We start from the raw sequence: 20,952 nt of genomic DNA, 5'->3' as shown, positions 1-20,952 counted from the left end.
CCCGAAGGGAAGAACTTTTAACTGATAACGTTTTCCCTGAAATTGAAATCTGAGGCATTTTCTCTGTGCAGGATGAATTGGTATATGGAAATAGGCGTCCTTTAGATCTAAGGTCGTCATGAAGTCCCCATTTTGTAGTAAAGGGATGATCTTCTGAAGAGTGACCATGTGGAAATGTTCTGATATTATGTAATAATTTAGTGGTCTGAGGTCTAGAATGGGCATGAGAGATCCATCCTTTTTGGGAATAAGGAAGTATAGTGAATATACACCTGTGCCATAAAATTGAGGTTTAACTGATTCTATTGCTCCTTTTTGCAACAGAGCTGTTATGTCTTGTTGCAGAAGGATTTGATGCTGCATGGATAGTTTGTGTTTACGAGGTGGAATATTTGGAGGTATTGTTATAAGCTTCAGACATTAACCATGTTGGATAATGTCCAAGAACCATTGGTCGGTTGTAACTGAATTCCAATTTTGGATAAATTGTTGAAGACTACCCCCAACTGGTGTTTGATGTTGTGGGGGTAAGGTAAAGGAGTAATTGTTTAGTATTGGTATTTGAGGAACGAGTATGGTTTCTTCTTCCTCTTCCTTTAAAAGTGTTAACTCACAAGCGACAACACTAAGCGCATCTTGCATCTGATCGAAAAGGCGTCTCATACGCAAGGAGAATACATGCTCTTGGCCATCGACGCAGAGAAGGCCTTCGACAGAGTGCACTGGCCGTACCTCGAGATGGTTCTGGAGAGCGCTGGGTTTGGGGAGAAGCTGCGTACCAGGATCTTAAACTGCTATCGCTCCCCCATGGCGACGGTCAGGGTGAATGGCTACACTTCCTCCCGCTTCCCCATTGGGAGGGGTACTAGACAGGGGTGCCCCCTGTCACCCCTTCTGTTCGCGCTCTATATGGAGCCCCTGGCTCTACGAGTGCGGCGCCATCCCCTCATCACAGGGATTAAATTTGGAGGCGACATCCATACCATTAGTCTCTACGCGGATGATATACTGCTCTCCCTGTCCGATCCAATACCGGCCCTGCGCGCTCTCTTCATCGAACTGTACGGCTTTGCGCGGGGGTCGGGGTTCAAAATCAATCTAGAGAAATCCATTGCACTTAACGTCTCCCTCTCCCCGCAGACCCTGGCCTATATCCAGGAAGAACACACCCTGAGTTGGGCAGCCGCCTCGATTCCCTATCTAGGCATTCACCTAGCCCCAACCCTCCAGGCCACCGCGGACATTAATTACTCTGATCTCCGCTCCCGCATTCGTACGGAACTGCGCAGATGGAGAACTTCTACACTCTCTTGGCTGGGCAGGATTGCGGCCATCAAGATGACGGTCCTCCCACAGATCTTATACCTCTTCCAAACTCTCCCCCTCCGCCCACCGCCCGGCTGGATCCAACAGACTCAGGCGGACCTAGCGCGCTTTATCTGGCATGGCCGTAAACCCCGATTTCGACATGCAGTAGCGATTCTCCCGCCGGAACGGGGGGGGGGTAGGGGTACCCGACCTTCAACTATACTATCATGCTTCTCAGCTTAGATACTTAGTGGAATGGCACCAATTGGAATCGGAGAAACACTGGCTGTTCCAAGACCAAGCGGTGGCGGCCAGACCTCTGCAGGGCATGCCCTTCCTTCGTAAACAGCATAGACCACCTAATCTCTACGCTTCCTACATCACAAGCACGGTGCTGGAATCCTGGGATCGCACTAACCTTGCCCACCGCCTGACCTCCTTCCCGTCACCGCTCACCCCGTTACTTGATAACCCAGAGTTTCGTCCTGGTGCGGACGCCCAGGCCTTTCGCGCCTGGCGCTCCTCGTCTTGTAGGTCCTTGGGTTATCTTTTCGATTTTGATGGCATAATCACATTTCAGCAGCTCAAGGAACACTACGGCCTCCCGGAATCAGAGCGCCTGCCGTATTTACAAGTCAGACACTGGGCACTCCACCAACAGGTCAGGCCCCAGGCGCAGCGTCTCCTGACCCCTTATGAGAAATGGCTAATGACACGCACATCCAATAAGAAAATCATTTCTGACCTCTACAAAATGCTTCTGGACTCCACCGCACACACATATAACGCAGGCCGGGCTCGGTGGGAAAGGGACCTGGGCAGATCCTTAAGCCACAAGGAATGGGACGGTATCTACCATAGAGCGCGGCACTCTGCATACCACATGGGTCTCACGGAGACTCTGACTAAAATTGCCACTTACTGGTGTTACACGCCTGAGCGCCTGCATCGCTTTGACCCTCGCCGGAGTGCGCTGTGCTGGAGGGACTGTGGAGAAGTGGGCACCCTCGAACACGTCCTCTGGAGCTGTACCTGTATACAACCATACTGGTCCCAGGTTTTGGATGAAATTGACCTGCACTTTGAGACAGAGCTACCGCACTTCCCCGCGTATATTCTTCTGGGCTTGCCCAACCCGCTGACATACCCACTCAAATCCCGGAGGGGCAGGCTGATTGCCATCGCCTTAGGCGCAGCGACACAAAACATACTGATACACTGGCGTTCAGCCCAGCTCCCGACACACTCTGGATGGCTCCAGAGACTCTGGGGAGTGTTGGGTATGGAGAAACTGACACTCACTTTAGCTGGTAGGGGATCCGAGTTCCCAGAGTTATGGAGGCCCTTCCTCACCCTACTGGTGTCTGAATTCCATGAGCTGACCTGTCCCCGTTATCTGCAGTTACTGCGCCTGGCAGACACGCAGATCCCAAACGCCACTTCCCAGGGTCGCCGCGGGCGGCGGCGTTGACCCTTCAGAGGCTGCCTTCACTTGACCAGTTCACGCGGACGAGGGAAAGGGAGGGGGGAGGGATCATTGGGGTTTGTGTGATTTTACTATTTTCATATTTTTTGGCCCGGTTTGTGTCTAATGCCCGTAGTTTTGCTCAGCTTGGCAACCCAGTTGCCTCGTTGGTATTGCGCCTCTGGAATTGAGGGTGTTGTTGTTCACTGTTTGCTTGAAATCAATAAACAGATTTAAACCATAAAAGTGTTACCTCTATAAGTACCTCTGTAGGTTTTGGTTTTTGAGGTTTGTCCTCTAGTTTTATATTGTAAACCAGAGGTATCTGTGGAAGCTGTCCTTGCCCCTTGTTTGAAATTGGGCCAACGAGCAGAAACTCTATAGATGTTAGTTTCTAAACCTCTGATCGATTTCACTACCTCAGTCTACATTTTCATTTTCTCAAGGACTGTGTCCACCTGAGGGCCAAAGAGATGTTCCGTGTCAAATGGGAGAATTAATACAGTTTGTTGTACCTCAAGTTTGAAACCGGACACCCTTAACCATGCATGTCTTCTTATTAGGACACAGTTACTTATTCTACTAGCAGCAGTGTTGGTGGCATCTAATGCACACTTAATAGAATTGCTGCTGATAAGTTTGCCTTCATTGACAATCTCTTGACCTCTTTTCTGTGGTCCCCTAGGAGGTGTTGGAAAAGTCCCTCCATTTCGTCCCCATGGGCCCTCTCATATCTTGCTAGTAATGCTCGACTATATGCCAATGATTTGTTGCTTGTGCCGCAACTCCTTTACCAGAGGCATCCATAAGTTTGGATTCTTTTTCTGCTCTGGCGGTGGTGCTGGTGCTTCTCCAGTTGTTTGGGAGATAGCCCTTTTTCTAGCATTGGATACCACTGAAGAATCATGAGTTTGACCTATAATAACAAGCATTAAAAATGCAATAGGTCTCGCCTTTGATTAAGTTAAAGCCATTTGCTTTGTTATACAATACCATTAGCAGAGCAATGGCTTTAACTTAATCAAAGGCAAGACCTATTGCATTTTCAATGCTTGTTTAGCAAGCTTCCCAATTACGGAATCCAGAGCAAGGTAAAATAGAGGCTCCAAAAAGTGGAAAATCACCCCCAGTGGAAGTCTTTGTTTATAATGTTCATGTATTGGCAGGGCGAAATGCTCATCGGCGCGGCCTCAATGTTGAATCTGAAGCAAATTCAGCATTTCGAAGCTACCTTATGGCGGCAGGCCTTGCTCACATTTGAATCAGTCTATTGCTATGAATGGCCAATGCACAGATTGGTCTCCCTGACAGCCATCATGCGTGTGGGGCATCTCAGTGCATGGCACCCACCCTTGTAAAGTAGGTCAAAGAGGACCCCTCTCTACGGGATATACTTCTACCACTGACCTTTGTAGAGATATTGTGCTGCCATTCATGTGGCGAATAAAGTAGAAATGTCTGGGAGGGAGACTTAGCAATTGTTTGGCCTTTTTTGCACTCACTCAGGGAGAAAATGATTGATTTAGTAAAAAGACATCGATAACAGCTGCAAGTGAATAGTGATACTGCTGAAGTTTACAGATGCTCTGCAAGTTTCCAGCACTGGTCCTTAAGGTGGGCTAAGGAATGTTAAGACAGCACACTGCACGTCACTGCACGTGCTATCACGGGTAAACCAGCTCAGGCACATGCGGCAACAAGCACCTCGGGCTGTCAACTTTAGAGTGCATCCCACTCCAGTCAAGATCGCTTCAAACAGATGGCTGGCACATTTGGTCAACATAGGGGATTATATACAAATAAACTATATATGCGAGGTGTACAAGGAGAGAATATGCAATGGACACCGTTGTTTCAGATGCTTTTCATGCTGTTTTTTCCTGATAGACTGCACAGAAACACAATAAAAGTTAGTGCACTGGGGAAGACTTAACAATAAAGAGAATTTTAAGCTCATGTTCCTTTCTGTAGGAATTAACAGAGTCGATGGCGCTCTTAATTAGAAGTAAAAGAAAGCTGCAAGGTTTTCCGTGTACAACAGCTTGCTGTCGCTTTTAGCGACAGGCCCTTATAGGTGTCCAATAACAAATATAATATGCCTTTGCTACATCACGCTGGGCTTTACCACTGAATTCACAATGTACCTTTAAGGCATTTCCCAAATCAATCTGTACACAATTTCTTATATTGAAAGGATGACGGGCTGCGAAGACTACACGGCTCTTAGCAGCGGGTGCATTAACTCGAGGAACTATACCCTTTTTTTTTTTAAACTGTCAAAAACAGGTTTATAAAGTATTGATATCAAAGAATGCAACTCCGAATTACAAATGCGCGTCCAGCGATACAGTGCACTACAAAAAATTATGTTAACTGCCCTAACACTATAGTTACATATATATTCACTCCGGAGTGAGATGGGAGAGCTCAGGGTGCATAATCGTAACCATTCGAACGTTTTCTCTAAACGTGTGTTTTGGCATTTTGTGATAGAAGGTTAACCGCATCCGTTTGCCTGGGAGCCTATAGGGCCAATGCTACCTCGGAGACAGCATTTCAGGTGTTTATATGCCTGTAAGTAGCACAAAGCAGCCTCCTGAGAGAGTCAGTGCGCTACAAAGAAATAGTCTAACACTTGAAGGATACAGGACACGTGAAACTTAATATGGCATGCATCAAAAGCAGACAAGATAGCCTACACAACATAAGACAGATTTAGAGGGCCCGAAGTTCAAGTATAGTTCACAAACGTTTCAGCTGGATATGCAATAGTGTTAGCTATTCATATAGCGACCAGAAGCCCATCTGGTTGTGATGTATTCTGACCTTGCAGAAACTTTCTGCCATCAACGGTACAGATCCTCTGTGATGCTTTGGCATGTGAGCCCCAGACAAGAACGTCTGTGGGAAGGGCCGATCCGTTTCCGCGCTGGGTACGACCCCTCCACAGAGGGAACCAAAGAGCAGCGTTAATGTTTACAAATTGTTCAACAGAGTCTAGTGTTGGAGAGCCACGGATACAGGTCTTTGGAAGTAGAGCGCGAGCGTCCGTCCACCAGGATACCCGGAAATGGCGGTGCAGCACCCCCACGCTGCACAGCACAGAAACTCGGAAACATCCTCCCATTGCTTGTCACACTGCGGCCCAGATTCCCACTTTCTCTTAGCCTCGCCACAAAAGAGAAGCACTCAATAGTTCCTCAATCGGAAGAGCTAAAAATATTGTGCGCCGTCTGTGACCAAAGCACATGTCCTGATGAATGCAGGACAAGTGATAGTAGGCTCCTGCCGGTGTGGTGGTGGCGGGAGGCTGCACACGAGCAGTTATAGTAGATGAGGGTCCTGATTAACCGTTATCCTCGGCCACATACACGTTCTGACGCGGTCCCGGTAAAACATCCGTCCCTAAAGGCTCCCACGTGTTTCACATTAGGGCCACCCGGGGCCCTGGCCGCAGACATTAAGGCTCCTGATACGGTTGCATGATTATATTTTCAGGATGGCACATTGTGCTAGTACTAGACTAATCTTTACATTTTTGCTGCAAGAAATATAGAATTATAGATGGGCGACAGTGAATTACTGAAAGGTTCTGAGTGATGCGAGTTCTGAGTGACAAGAGGGAGAAAAGAGCCAGACATGTGAAAGAGTCGAGCTGGAGGTGGATGAAAACATTATGTGAATGAGGTGCACTCACCCATGACGCTCTCCCTCACCTCAGACCGTTCCTGGCTCGAGCCCGGAGGTCTGCAACCTGTCACAGCGATCACAAACCTGCGCCGCCACCTTGCGGTTGCCATGGAGACGCGGCACGGCACTTTCCCGAGCGCCGTGGTAACGATGGAGTAAGGAAGGGGACTGGTTCAGAAGAGAAGTGTTGAAGAGGCGGGGCTTGCACTTAAACTACGTCAGGAAGTAGAAGCGACATATGCGTGATAAGATATGGTGGCTCTAATGATGGGCTTACGTTTCGTGGCTCAGGGAAAAGGGTGGCGGTGAAGGTTTCGCCCCCAGCCGTGCACGGATAGAATGTGGCTCTTCACACCATCTTATAGACGGGGCCACTGGAATTATACAATTATGCGTCTGTGACGATTTTCGCATAATGATATAGATTAGCTGCATTTGCCTTTTTATTGGTGAAAATTTTGATTGTCTAAAAGGGAGCAGGCGTTACTTTAATCACGTGGCATTACAGAAAATGAAAATAATACATGTGGATCACATGTGTTACATACAGTATCATAATAACAATACTGGTACCATCTTAATATCTATATCCACACGTTTCTGCAACCCCTTATCTGTATTCTCCTAGTCCAACAGTAGTGCGGTACCGCAAAGTCAGCCGCGTGTTTACTTTCGCATCGCACTTTCACTTTAAGCGCGATGCGAAAGTAAACACACGGCTGACTTTGCCAAAGCTGAGAGAGAGAAAAAGAAGTGCTTAGGGAGTAAATGAAGAGGAGAGTGTCACGCCAAAAGGAGACAAGGCAACAAAAGGGACTAAGAAGCCTCCTTTACAATGAGAAGCCAGGGTTTTGCATGCAAGAAGACGCTGGCCAATTAAAAAGATGGGCGGGGCTTCAACTCTGCCTCCGAGACCTTCGAAATCTGTATTGATTCCAAGAAGCTCACGAATGCTGAGAGTAACGCATGCGCTGCTTTCGACAGCCGAGACCTAAAAATGGGGTCTGATGGTGGTGGTTTGCATATTTTAATCAATGCGAGGAGTAATTATTCTCGCTTTGATAGGTTGTTAAAAATGTCATCTGCATGAAGTGTCATACCCTTTAGAAGTGGTAAGTATTGTGCCCGTCTCTGTGTAGTAGACAAAGTCTCACAGAGGAAATCCTCTTCTTTTGAGTCCTTATATAATGGCACCTAATGAAAAGAGGCTGCTCTGGCTATGAGATCATGATAAGCTGATGTATCAGGTGGTGATGGATGGCTAGGATATAAATCAGTGTCAACATGAGGGTCAATATAATAATCTTCCCAAGGATCCCCTAGTTGTGTGCCATCTGGGATGTCCGGATTCTCCTCCATTGTTGACTGAGGAGACCTGTTACCTGCCTCAGATAATTGTGCCGAGTGAGGTGGTGGAGTGGGAGGTGGAGGTGTGGATTATGGTACAGGTGAAGCAGGAATGGGAATGTGCAATGGACTAGCTGCAGCATCCATCCTTTTCTTCTTTAGGCGTTGAACAGGAATGTCCAAAGCCTCCCCAAAACTCGACTGCTTCTAAGGAGTATGTAGTTTTGGTGGCTGTACCAGAATTGTCTTTGTTCCATGATGAATTTGAAGTGTTTTCTGTTTCCGATCAAGCTTTTGGTGTAATTGCGTGAGCATTGGCTCTGGAGGAGATTTTGGACCGAAAACCAAACATTTCGGTGGTGGAAGCTTTGTCTTTGATGGAGGAAGGTTCGATTCCAAAAGAACAAGTATTTTTTTGGGTGCAGACACTGAAGAGTGAGGTGTTCTGGTCTCAGATGGAAGGGATAGAGAGTCCCTAGCTATATGGAAGGGATAGAGAGTCCCTTGCTATAGGCTGAACTTTCGGAGCCGAGCCGAACGGCGAGGCTTCAGATTCATGTTTTCAATGTATGCCGTGTGCAGTGGCAGCCACTGAGCAGTTTTCTCGGTAGAAGCTGAGGATTTGGTTTTCGGAGCGGGGGTAGAAGTACTCATAGTACATTGTTTTTGTGCTAGCTGAAGAGCATCAGAGACTTCTTGTCGACCGAAGAGGTCAGGGACATCGTCCAGTTGTTTACGCTGCATTTCTTATCGTCTAGCCCTTCGATCTCGAAGAGTCTTTAGACCGAAAAGATTTACAGGCTTGACAGGTGTATTCTCAATGTTCGGGCGAGAGACATAAGTTGCAAACAGGATGTTGGTCCGTGTGAGGGTATTTGGAGTGGCACTTCTGACAGAAACAGGATGGACTACAGACTGCGTTCCATTAGCAGGTCAATCTCGATCTTTTTAGAAACGTTGAAGTTTTGCCCGCTACGAAAGTCTATCATGAAATGTATACTATGCCGATCGAGACAATACTGTTGAGATATATAGCAGACCGAAGGGAGACCAAAAGGAGACTCAAACCAGAGCACGAGATACTACATCCAAACTCGTCGGCAGAGAAAAACCTGAAGATGGTGAGGACTATGTGCAGTATTCCCAAGAGGAGGAGTCACACTGCCTCGTGACTGGAAGAAAACTTCTTGGAACAAACAACTTGTAATCATTAAAGCACAACACTAGATGGCAGACTTATGCAAAGCATGTGTATCTACAGCACACATGCATCAAATAAAATGTTTAATACCAGAGTAAATTTGATTTTAGAAAAAACATACCATCAGTTAATCAGTGGCATATCACCACACTAGTAAACATGGAAATGGACATACACAAATCCATAAACGAAAATCTATGCACCTACATGGATGCCACAGGACTCCCATCCTAGAATGCATTCTTATTTGTGCAGGCCTGAATATAATCGTATATTTGCATGCGTTTCAAATTGGGGATGTCCATAACCATACCTTCACACTGAAAAGAACTGCATTTCCTGGTAAATGCTTGTATTCATACATACAAGTGCATAACACAATCCACATACATGCAAAAAAAGTACTGAACCCTTCCCCCTAAAAAGATGTCTCTGTTAGCTTCTATACCCTACCTGGATACAAGCAGAAGGTCGTAAGAAGTATTGCAGCTTTTCTAAGATTTCTTTCTGTAGTATATCCCACGGAACAGCTCTTTCGAGGTGCAGCACAAAGGGCTGTCCAAACCTAATAAAATGTGGTATACGTTAATAACAGAAACCTGTATAGTTGGTAGGATGTGGCACCCTTGCATCCTGGTAGCACTATTCATAACCCCTGATTTTAGTCCCAGATGAAGACTGTCCACCCCCATTCTAAGCAAAACTGCAATGTCCACCACTCACTACTACATACCTGACCCAGAAAACTTGAATTATTTGCATGAGATTAACACAAAATATCGAAATGAAGTTATCTATAGCACCGGTGCTTACCTTTTTCCCTGCTGCCCGGTGCAGGCTCGGTTACATACGAGGATCACTATTTTCTCACCAGTTGATGACCTTTTGGAGCCCAGCTCCAGCCGACCTGATTTCCCGGTGCCCTGCCTGTAGGAAGAGCGATAATACTCTGATCCTGGTAGTAGAATGCTTGGGTTGTTATTCACACAGGTTCCTGCATTTTGAAAAAATATTGAGTTTTTATCAATGTATTTGAAGTTTAGTTTAATTATCAATAGTAAAGAGATGGAAAATACATGCACTGACTGCCCAATGAGAAACTTGGTTAATCCAAACAGGGAATTGAGCACCTTAAATTCGAACCCAAAGGAGGAGCCAAGCAGAGCAATGCCATTCAAGGAGCATAACACATCTGTTCTCATCCCTCCACAAGGAGGAGTGGATCTGAGCAATTTTCCAACAAAATTAACAAAGATAAAGCTACTTGTTAAAAAAAAAAAAAAAAAAGATGGCACCAATCTTTTAGAACAAAACTCAGACTATTTTTTCAATGAAGAGGAAAACACATCACATCCACCCTTCAAAAGAGGAGCATTAATCCAGAGCTCTCTGCCCACAAGGAGTACATCAAAACCATACTTCAAGGAAGAGAGAACTCTATCAAAGCCATTGACCAACAAAAAAGTAAGTCATCAACAAATAGAAAAGTGCATCAAAGCCATGCTTCAACAAGCAGCAGAGCATGCCACAGCCATTATTCTACAACTAGGAGTGCACAAAAGCCATTCGTCAGCAAAGACCTAACAGTGCCAGAAATGTCATGTACAACCATAGTGCAGAGACATTCTTCTATAACAAGAGGGCACCAAAGCCATTCTTTCACAAAGTGCCATTCTTAGGGACTCAGTCATTCATCAACAAAACATTGGCCACTGTCTACCAAGCACAGAAGCGAGCCGAGTTAGAAACATTCTCCGATAAAGGGCAAAGTGTATCCGGTTCATTCTTGATAGAAAGTAGATGCAAGTCATACTGCAGTAAAAATACATTTATCAGAGCCATTCTTCGAAAAAAATCAGTCCACAAGACCCGTTCCTAAACAAAGATTATATGGGAGCCATTCTACTGAAAATAGGAGAGCTCATTAGAGACATCCATTTACAAAGTGAGATGCATCACTGACATCCTTCAACAAAGAGGAGAAAGCATCAGTGCCATACTTCAAACAAAATCAGAGGTCATCAAAGCCCTTCTTCCAAGAGGACAATACTTCAGAGCAAACATTTTTCAAAGAAGAGGGAAGCACATTAGAACTACTCTTCAACAGTACATGATTTCAAAGCCATTCTTCTACAAAGAGGCAAGCACATTAGATCTGACAACTAACAATTAAAAACACACCAAATCTAACCTTCCACAAAGAGCAATGCTCCTTGGAGCCAGTTGCGTCACTCTTCAAGACATGCTGGAGCTATCAGTCATTCTTTTTACAATGAGAGGAGTGCCTTTCGCAAAGGCAGGATACTTGCCTTAGTCATTCTGAGAGGAAAGCCGGTCAGATACATTTTAGGACCAAGAACCATTTGTCCACACACAGCAGAGTCCCTCAGAGTCATTCCCCAAAGCATAGGATTAAAGCCACACTTCACTATGGTGCATTTCCCCATTAGCCATTCTTCAACACAGAAAAAATTGTAGCAGCCATTGTTTCAACAAAGACAAACCATTCATGGACAAAGAAAACATTTCATGCCAAAGGGGTTACGCATATTAGAGACAGTCTTCAACAAAGGGAGCCCTTTTTTTAAATTCAGAGATGAAAGTGCATCAGTCACAGTGCAACAAAGAGTGGAGTGCACCAGAAACCTTCAATAACAAATAGTGGAAGCTGTCAAACACTTCGCACATCAAACAGCAAACAGCATTCAAAGAGTAGTACACATCAGAGGCATTGGTTTACAGTGGCAAGCACAAACGAACTATAATCAAAGAGGAAAAAGGGCATCAGGGCCATTCTCGAGCAAAAAAAAAAAGCATATTAGATCCATTCATTAATAATCATTTGTTCTCAAACAACAGGACATATCGGGGTCCTTCTTTTATAAAACAGCAAGTGTCTTTAGTGCCATTCTTCAACAAAGAGAATGCACATCAGAGTCATTCAGCAAACAGAGAGCAGGCAAATCCATTCTCAACGCAAGTAAATGAGTATTTCCGCAAACTGTAAAAAGAAACTTCAGAGCAATTCTAGAAAAGGGAATGTATTTCACAGCCACTGCTCAACCAACAGCAGAACATGTCAGTCATTCCTTGAGTAAAAGCAAAGCACATAAGTCATTCCTCAAAATAGAGCTAAAAGTGCTGAATCCATTCCCTGAGCAGGAGCAGAACGCATCAGATGCCTTCTTTGATGAGGAGCAGAGTGAGTTGGAGTCATTCATTGAAGAGGTGCAGAGCACGTCCGAGTTGTTCCCTGATGAGGAACACAGCAGGTCAGACCCATCCACCAAAAATGAGCCATGCTTTTTAGATCAATTCCCCAACAAGTAGAGAGTAAACTCAGTTGTCAAATTCTGGAAAACACTCGGAACTACTCCATAACTAACAAAGATTAAGCTACCAAACGCAACTGAAAATATGATCTATACAAAAAATGGAAACAAAATTAAACTAAGCACATAATGTACATTTTCTGCTAAAGCACAAAAGCCATTATCTAACTCTAAAGAGAGCAAGACAGGTGTTCTTTTTTTGAAAAGCAGAATGTGTCAGTGGCCATCCTTTCTAGTAGGTTGAGGAGGCCGCTGGCATTTATCGGAAAACACAAGAATGTTGGGATGATCCAAATAACTCTAAAAGCTCCCACCCCTTTCAGATAGAGAATCAAATCTGTAGAGAGTGGGGTGCTAATAACATGTGCTACTCCTGTATTAGGTAGCATCTTTAAAAGTGAAAAGTGAACATAACCACACTGTTTGAATAATGAAATATGTTCAGAGCTGCAGATGTTACAGGATTTTTATAAAAAAAAACAGGTCTGTCATTCTTAGAGGGCCAGCAGACTTTATTCAATTTTTTTACATGAGGGATTGTGCAGCATTAGAAGGTTTGCCCATTGCTTTGATCGGTCTCCGAAGTTCAATAATGTTAAGCTAATCAAGGGATAAGCATGAATTGGATTCCATATCCAGCGAGGATGTCTACAGGCTTTTCCACATTATGCCAAATTAACTTTTCAGGGTGCCTTGATAAGCGTGGAAAAACACATAGAATGTTACAGTGTGGAAAGTTTAATTATGTGTAAATCAATGGTAATTGCTCATCAGCACAAAAAGTAGTGGCAGAACAGAAAACATGTTTTGCATACAAAACACTTAATAATTTGATTGCGCTCAGTGCTCAAGTGATCACACCGCGAGTAAAGATTAAACAAACATTGACTAAAAGGCCTGCCTCATGAATGGAAGTGCCTTTTGTGTCACTGAAGGGTTTGGGCACTCTGTAAGTCACCATACATGCACTCTGTGACTTATCTATTCATTCATCCTTCACTCATTCCTGCATTCACCCTATGACACACCCTTAATAAAACACACAAACTCGAGGACAAATGCCAGATAAGTTAAAAAAAATACAAGCAGAAAAAAAAACATGTTTATGTTAAAAGATGGCGGCATATGTTTGCAATAACAAAATTCCAAATAGCAGCAGGTGTCCATCTTGCAAAGGGATTGTAAATAGTTGTTTTAATTTTCCAGCATGGCTACCCCATTTAGAACCTGTTGGCCAGCTCTGAATGATAAAACAATGATAGACTATGGACAACAACATTCTATAGTAGTCTACTGAGTTAGAGGAAGTGGCCATATAGGATGTGGAGCGCTGCAGATGAAGTGAGCGACAAGCAAGCAACTGTTTAGCATTGCCTGGAGAGCTATGGTCCGAGTGTCATTTACACAATGCCTCCATCCATGAAACCAAACTACATGGAGTAATAGTTCAGTCCACATCCGTCATTGGCTCTATTGCCCTTTGAATGACTGCATTTTCAGATCACGTCTACATCCACCAGAAAATTAATGTGCTGCAGAATTATGGCTGGATGGCCAGTCCTTTAGTTTTAAATGTTTTCCTTTGATAGAACCCCTTTCATTTTTTACTTCTCTTTTTATTTTAATGTTTTAAAATGGGGTAATGGGGCAGCAATGCTCATGACTGCCCTCCTCCCATCTATGCTGCTGCTAGAGAAAAAAATACACTGTAAATTATCAAGTTATCTAAGACACTATAAAAGTATTACAATGAAGTGTATGCCCTTGAAAGTTCAAGGTCAGGCGTCTGAATAGATCAACAGAATATTGACAGCTGCGTGGATGTGAAGCACTTTGTGGAAGTATTCAACTTCTGCCTGATCAAAATGAGTACTCATAGCTACCAAAATGTGGGAGGAACTAAAGCCCCTCTCTGTAGTGTTTAAAGACTGCTGAAAGCACTTTTTAGGTTATTCATATTCGGTCAGGTGACGGTACCATGGGTGTATTAAAACAATATGACTTTGCTGTTTACACTTGTTGAATTACATATATCTAGACAACTAAAAAATGCTATTTAGAGTGTTTCAATTACAACAATCATTGATTGCATCTTGACTAAAGATGTGTCGAAAGTTAAGACATGCATTGGTAGTTGAAAAAATAGAGATCTGACCGTGCCAAGAAGACGAGTTACTTATATGCTGTACTGGAAAAACTCTTGCACACTGAGCAGGATCATAAAGTATTAAATGCTTTGTATGCAAAAAATAATTATGCCTGTGTCACTACTTTTCTGCTCATGAGTAATTACCACAGATTTGCACACAACTGATCTTTTCACACTGAACCGTTTTTCTATATAGGTTTGATTGCCCCTGGTTTCAGATGGTTTCGGGGCAGCCCCCTTTTTATAATTACTACTTGATATGGATGGATCTTTTTAGATTTATAAACTCGGTGATTCAATTTTAGATAGCCCGCTATTTTGCTTATAGTTTTTTTAGGGTGCACAATATAGGGAAAAACAGTGTTGTGTTGTAGATCTTTATATCATTATGGGAACCTTGAAATGTAAAGGAAGGCAGACCTGTGAAAGGAGATGTCTTTACAATCACATGGTCTTCAAATGGTAAATGGGCATGTTTTTCAAAACAATTTCTTTTTTTTTTTTGTATGCCCACAATATACTTTTGATATTTGGTAAGGTATTGTCAAACTCTTGCCCCTTTCCCATTCACAAGTTTTCATTGAACTTTATTGGCTATCTGAAGCACTTGTAGTGCAAGTTTTTAAGGGCAGGGCAATGGCCCAAGTCATGCACTCGTACTATTCTGGATGTGAGATTATGGGAAGTCGTAGGAGACAAATCCACAAATACATGAACAATTTTATCCTATATGGCAAAACATGTTTCATATCTTGCAAAGGGCAGCAATACAATACTGAGGAATACCATGCCTTCTTTTGAAAGGGCGATATTACAGCTCCAATACCAGTAGACCTTTCAGCTGCACGAGGTATAGGCAACCATGATACTTGTAAGAAAGTGTATTGTTATTGAGGGGTTGGGGGGAGGTTCAAGTGTCCACCCCAAAGAATATGGGAACTACCTGTGAAGTGTAACACAAACAAATTAATAAACCTGGGCTCAATCCCTGGTAATATGACACAAGGCTATCAGGCTCAAATCAAAGCACTATGTAAAGTATTTAAGCAATGCATACGAAGTAGAAAAAGTCACAGAACATAAAATCCACAGCCAATTGTAAAATGAATAGAAACATTTGATGACTAAAGTAAGACCAAAATGACAAATATCTAATAACGGGAACCAGAAATATTAATTTTTAGCCTTTCAAGGTAAAATAGCATCAAAAAGTACAACATGTCAATGATCATCTACAAGAACCTAGGTGCGAATTGAGGTCGATTGCTCTGAAATTGAATCCAACTTTGTGGAATTGTCGACTGCTGGTCCAGTACTTTTCACAGTAGCTCCCATCTTGAAAAAACGTTTTTAAAAATGTCCATACTTTTTCCAGGTGCCCTAGCAATCACAGCATGATGCATTTAAGCCCCCCTAGGATCTCAGGGGTGTACCTAGAAACTCAAGGCACCAGGCAGAGGCCACCAGCAAAGTCCAATCCAAGTTCCAGTTGCAAACGGCCAGCTGGAATTGTAGGGAACATGCTTCTTGCAGCTTTTTTGTGTCCCTGTAGCCACACAAGAGATTGGCAAACTGCCCGTGGAGTTCACGTCTTTGCCCTTGGCTCAAGGAGGAGCAGGTCTCAGACAGCAGATCCAATCCTCTTCTGTTCTTCACAGGTCCAGAAAGTGTTTTGATGGGGTGCCACCTTTAATTCTGGAACTAGCTGGTTGGTGGGGATCACACCTAGGCACTTGCTAGCAAATGGGGTAAATATTACTAGGAGCAACCCTACCCACTTTTTCAGTAGCTTTTTTCAGTAGCTCCTGTCAGCCTTACTGTAAACAGGCCTATAAATGCCACATGCCAGCACATTTTCAAGATGGCGAAATACTTCAGCCACGCTACACTTGGACCCCGAGGGTTGTGCGGGGTGTATGAGAGTGCTCTATGGTAATCCCCAGTGTCCTCTCACATCTAGCACTAAACTCCAGTTAGAAGCAGGCCCTGTATTCACAATAAACTAGTAGACACAAGTCTTGTAAGACAAAGGTAAAGTCCTAAAGCACCCAGAAAAGGGATACACAAGAATCGTCCTGGCTCTCCCTTTCAAGCATGCCAATGTGTTGCAGGTGGCTCAGACAGACCGGTACAGTAGGATTTGACACTGGTGTCCAAAGGATGCCTACAGCCCCTACCCTGTATATACTGCCGAGCCCAGAGTCGTCATCTCTGCCCATTTAAGTCAACATGGTGTTTAACTCCTAGGAGGAATTTCAGACCAAGTATTAGGCTGGACAGCTAATGCAAATTAACCTCCAGCAGCTTCAGACAGATTAAAGGTAACTTTGTAAAAGGTCTCAGATATTTATAAAACAGTCTGACTTTACCATTAGATTGGATTTTAATTAAAACAGTCTTTGAATGGATTCTGTAGCAGTACAGGTCAAACGTTGTAGATTAAAGTGCATAATCTATCATCTGACTTTTCCTTTGTGCCAGCTACAGCCTGGCATGTGACAATGTCGGTTAAGCCATAGCCACTGGAATTACATGCTACTTCTTATGTCACACACGTTCCACTCTTAATTATGCACCTCACTTACACCTTGTGGGCTGCAAGATGCTCTTAGGCAGGACTTATTTAACATTAAAAATCTGGCTTTCTTACCTGCAAAAGGGTGATTTTTACAGTTCTTTGCAGCAGAGTACAGCAGCTGCTGTCAGGCTACACAGGGTAGGCCTGAAGCTATGTTTTCACTGCCACTGTAGTGGATCGCGCGATAGTTGCTGCAGCCCACAAACAGCATTTACCTTTCCAGGCCACGGATGGAATTTTACACCATATACATAAATAAATAAATTCCAATTTCAACATGTTTTAGTGAACAGATCATATCTACGGACCACTGCATGGCAGTGTCCCAGTGATCGAGTTCAAAAGTACCAGGAGAAGAGTCTAAAAAAGAAAAAATGAAAATCAAAACAAATCTGGTCGTGCCCACTCTACAACAATACTTAGTACTTCATTTTTTATTATGCTCTTATTCCTTTGGACTTAAGTGCAGCATTTGACACAGTTGACGACCCCACCCTGATCCACAGAATTTCTAAAGTGGACAATTCTGGTCCGGCTCTGGAATGGCTCGCCCTTCATGGAAAATAGAACCTTCCAGGTCACTCCTCGTATTCTGATAGTCTCTTTAAATGGTGGGGGGCCACAGGGCTCTTCTCTCAGCCCCACCCTTTTTAATTTATACATGCTTCTTCTGGCCAAAATATTACACTCTTTTGCGTTGCCATTAGTGTCATATGCCGATGAAACCCAATTGGTGAGATCCATTCACCGGAACCCAGCTCCAACCATCACAACTTGGCTCCCTGCCTTTGGACAGTATCCAGTTGGATGGCCAGTTGTAAATTCAAGCTTCACGCTGATAAAACAAAGGTTAGGATGCTGAGCAATAACCTCAACAAGGCACTTTCAAATTCACTTTTTTTCACTAAGGGCAACTGTTGCCTGAGACTGTATTCCCCACCTGGGGTTACAGTTTCTTCCTCGAGATGGTCCTACACTACTTGCGTCAGTTGGAATATCAAAGATATTGACGGAAACGCCTCACTCACATAATAGTGACATGCTTCATCATCGGCGTTACCTCCACACCCAGATAAGGTGATACTATCTGGGCGGACTCAACCATAGATATACCGGGAGTTCTGATAAGTAGGTCACTGGTTAAGAGGCGAACCAGATTTTTTGGTGAATACGCTAAAAATACCTACAAGTGTACCTCCTCTTGATTCTTTATTCTGAGGCACTTGTGATATCGATAAAAGCCTAATGTTGGTTTTTTTTTTAACATTAGTGTGTTCAATTTTACCCTCTGCTCAATGCCAACATGTTTCGGCCCTCCCTAAATAGCCCAGTCGGGTCTGGGGCCTTCGTCAGGGCGTGGTGTTTTTATAGCCTACTTATGAGTCCTAATTCGGGCTTCTTACATGTGTTCCATGCACACCAAATGTGAGGCCTAGTGCACTCACCTGTACGTCTTCTGTTCGAACTCCAGTAGTATTTCTACTGGTGGATGCTATTAAGCATCATGCAGGCTGGAGTGTGTCAAAGGTGGCGTCCTGTAGTCACACATTCGTCAAGGATCCGCCACCGCCGATCTGCCTAGTACACCACTCGCCTGCCGTCGAATTGACACACTCCAGCCTGCATGATGCTTAATAGCATCCACCAGTAGAAATACTACTGGAGTTCGAACAGAAGACGTACAGGTGAGTGCACTAGGCCTCACATTTGGTGTGCATGGAACACATGTAAGAAGCCCGAATTAGGACTCATAAGTAGGCTATATAAACACCACGCCCTGACGAAGGCCCCAGACCCGACTGGGCTATTTAGGGAGGGCCGAAACATGTTGGCATTGAGCAGAGGGTAAAATTGAACACACTAATGTTCAAAAAAAAAAACCATTATTAGGCTTTTATCGATATCACAAGTGCCTCAGAATAAAGAATCAAGAGGAGGTACACTTGTAGGTATTTTTAGCGTATTCACCAAAAAATCTGGTTCGCCTCTTAACCAGTGACCTACTTATCAGAACTCCCGGTATATCTATGGTTGAGTCCGCCCAGATAGTATCACCTTATCTGGGTGTGGAGGTAACGCCGATGATGAAGCATGTCACTATTATGTGAGTGAGGCGTTTCCGTCAATATCTTTGATATTCCAACTGACGCAAGTAGTGTAGGACCATCTCGAGGAAGAAACTGTAACCCCAGGTGGGGAATACAGTCTCAGGCAACAGTTGCCCTTAGTGAAAAAAAGTTGTATTGGGAGAACGCAACTGTTGGATTCATTCTCTCACTCTCCACACGTGAAAAAGACTTTCAAATTCACTACCTGCTTGTTTGGAAGGGCTAGCCAGGCCCAAAGGCATGATAAAGAGCATTGGAGTGTGGCTAGATTTCAATCTTACCATGGAGTACCATGTGAAAAAAACTTACTGCCACCTGCTTCGGGATCCTTAGACTTTTGGGAAAGGTTTCAAATCTTCTCCCCTTCCCAGCAATGAGACTAATTGTCCAGTCCCTCGTATTGTGCTACCTCGATTACAGAAATGTTCTTTATTTTGGCTGCCCCTAATATGTGACTAATAAGCTTCAGATTATACAGAATGCGGCCGCCCGGCTACTAATGAACCTTCCTAGGTATCAATCTGCAGGAACAGCGCTGCACTCTCTCCACTGGCTTCCAGCAAAGCAACAAATTTAATTCAAGGTCCTATGCATTTTGCATAAATCACGCCAGAAAAGAAGAGCTACTTTGTTAAGATTGTTGACCACTCCCTCAATACATGGAAGACTACTCAGATCCTCCAATGCCCAATAGTGACATGTTCCAAATTAAGAAGATCTCGCTGTGGGAGCGCGTTCCTTTTCCTATTTAGGCCCCAAGTTATTGAACATTCTCCCTCATGAGCTAAGCCGTGTACCTTCTTAACTCTCCTTTCGCAAGGCCTTGAAAAACCTGGCTCTATTCGAGTTAGCTCCTACATTGTGTGCTGTTTTAGCGCTGAGAAGCCGTCGGGTATCTATGCACTGTACAAACTCCCTGAATTGAGGTTGGAAGACTGGAAGGGAATTTCGGGATCTGTGCTCAAAAGAAAGCAATCATTCGTCTAGAACAACAGCAAGCAGCCTACAAACGGACTCTGAGGAAACGCACTCAGAGCGTTTGGGCAAATATTGGAGAAACCCAAGCTTAACTACAGACCTTATGTACGTCACGTCCTCTGCAGGAAGACAGGGGTCATTCATGAGACAATTGTGGTAAGGAGGGTGATGGGCACATTCTGACCAACTCCACTCAGCAACAGTCTACCGTGGTATTCTCCCTCTCCACTGAACATAGTAAACAAAGGGTTGTGGGCCCTTTTAATCAAGACCGTAGGCAGACACGTCCTCCTGTCCAAAGGCTTCATCTTCCACCTGAATCTACTCTTTTTGTGGCTATCCTAAACAGTGTTCCCCCACTCCCCTACCCTCGACCTTGGAAGTGGTGAAATCCACTCATGAACTCATTCGTAAAGCCAAACATTGGTGCTTTTTAGGTCGCACTTCGTTCTGCTCTTTTTCAAAGCACATACTCGTGCTTGTGGCGGCATACACCTTGCGGGAGCGCGCAGGGCGCGCCACAAGCACGAGTATGTGCTTCCAAAAAGAGCAGACTGCGCGGGCACCACTCCCGGGCTCACCTCCTGCTCCCCCTCTCTCTCAAGCGCATTCCTTGTTTGTTTTTTTTGTTGTTTTTTTTTTTTAACTTTCAGCGCGAGCACACACTTTTAAGAGGTACTACACTCAAGCTAATCACAAACAGGTTCGGACTTAAGGCTCACAGATCTAGCTCCTGCACATATCGGCCAGCTAATAGTTGAACAGATAATGCCTTATTTTTAATCATATGGGAGCA

General features: G+C 44.1%; 1 protein-coding gene across 1 annotated transcript in view; it reads right to left on the bottom strand.

Moving 5' to 3' along the window:
• Nucleotides 1-20,952, bottom strand: part of USP31 (ubiquitin specific peptidase 31) — a 217,492-nt gene that overhangs the window by 107,032 nt on the left and 89,508 nt on the right. The window contains exons 7-8 of the mRNA XM_085629506.1: nt 9,825-10,005; nt 9,465-9,576 (exon numbers count right to left, since the gene is read on the bottom strand). Coding sequence (XP_085485632.1) covers nt 9,465-9,576; nt 9,825-10,005 — 293 coding nt within the window. The remainder of the gene's footprint in view (nt 1-9,464; nt 9,577-9,824; nt 10,006-20,952) is intronic.

The sequence above is a fragment of the Triturus cristatus genome, chromosome 10 (genome assembly GCF_964204655.1).
Source record: "Triturus cristatus chromosome 10, aTriCri1.1, whole genome shotgun sequence".
In the NCBI taxonomy this organism is placed as follows: domain Eukaryota; kingdom Metazoa; phylum Chordata; class Amphibia; order Caudata; family Salamandridae; genus Triturus; species Triturus cristatus.
This window is presented reverse-complemented; position numbering and strand designations above follow the sequence as displayed.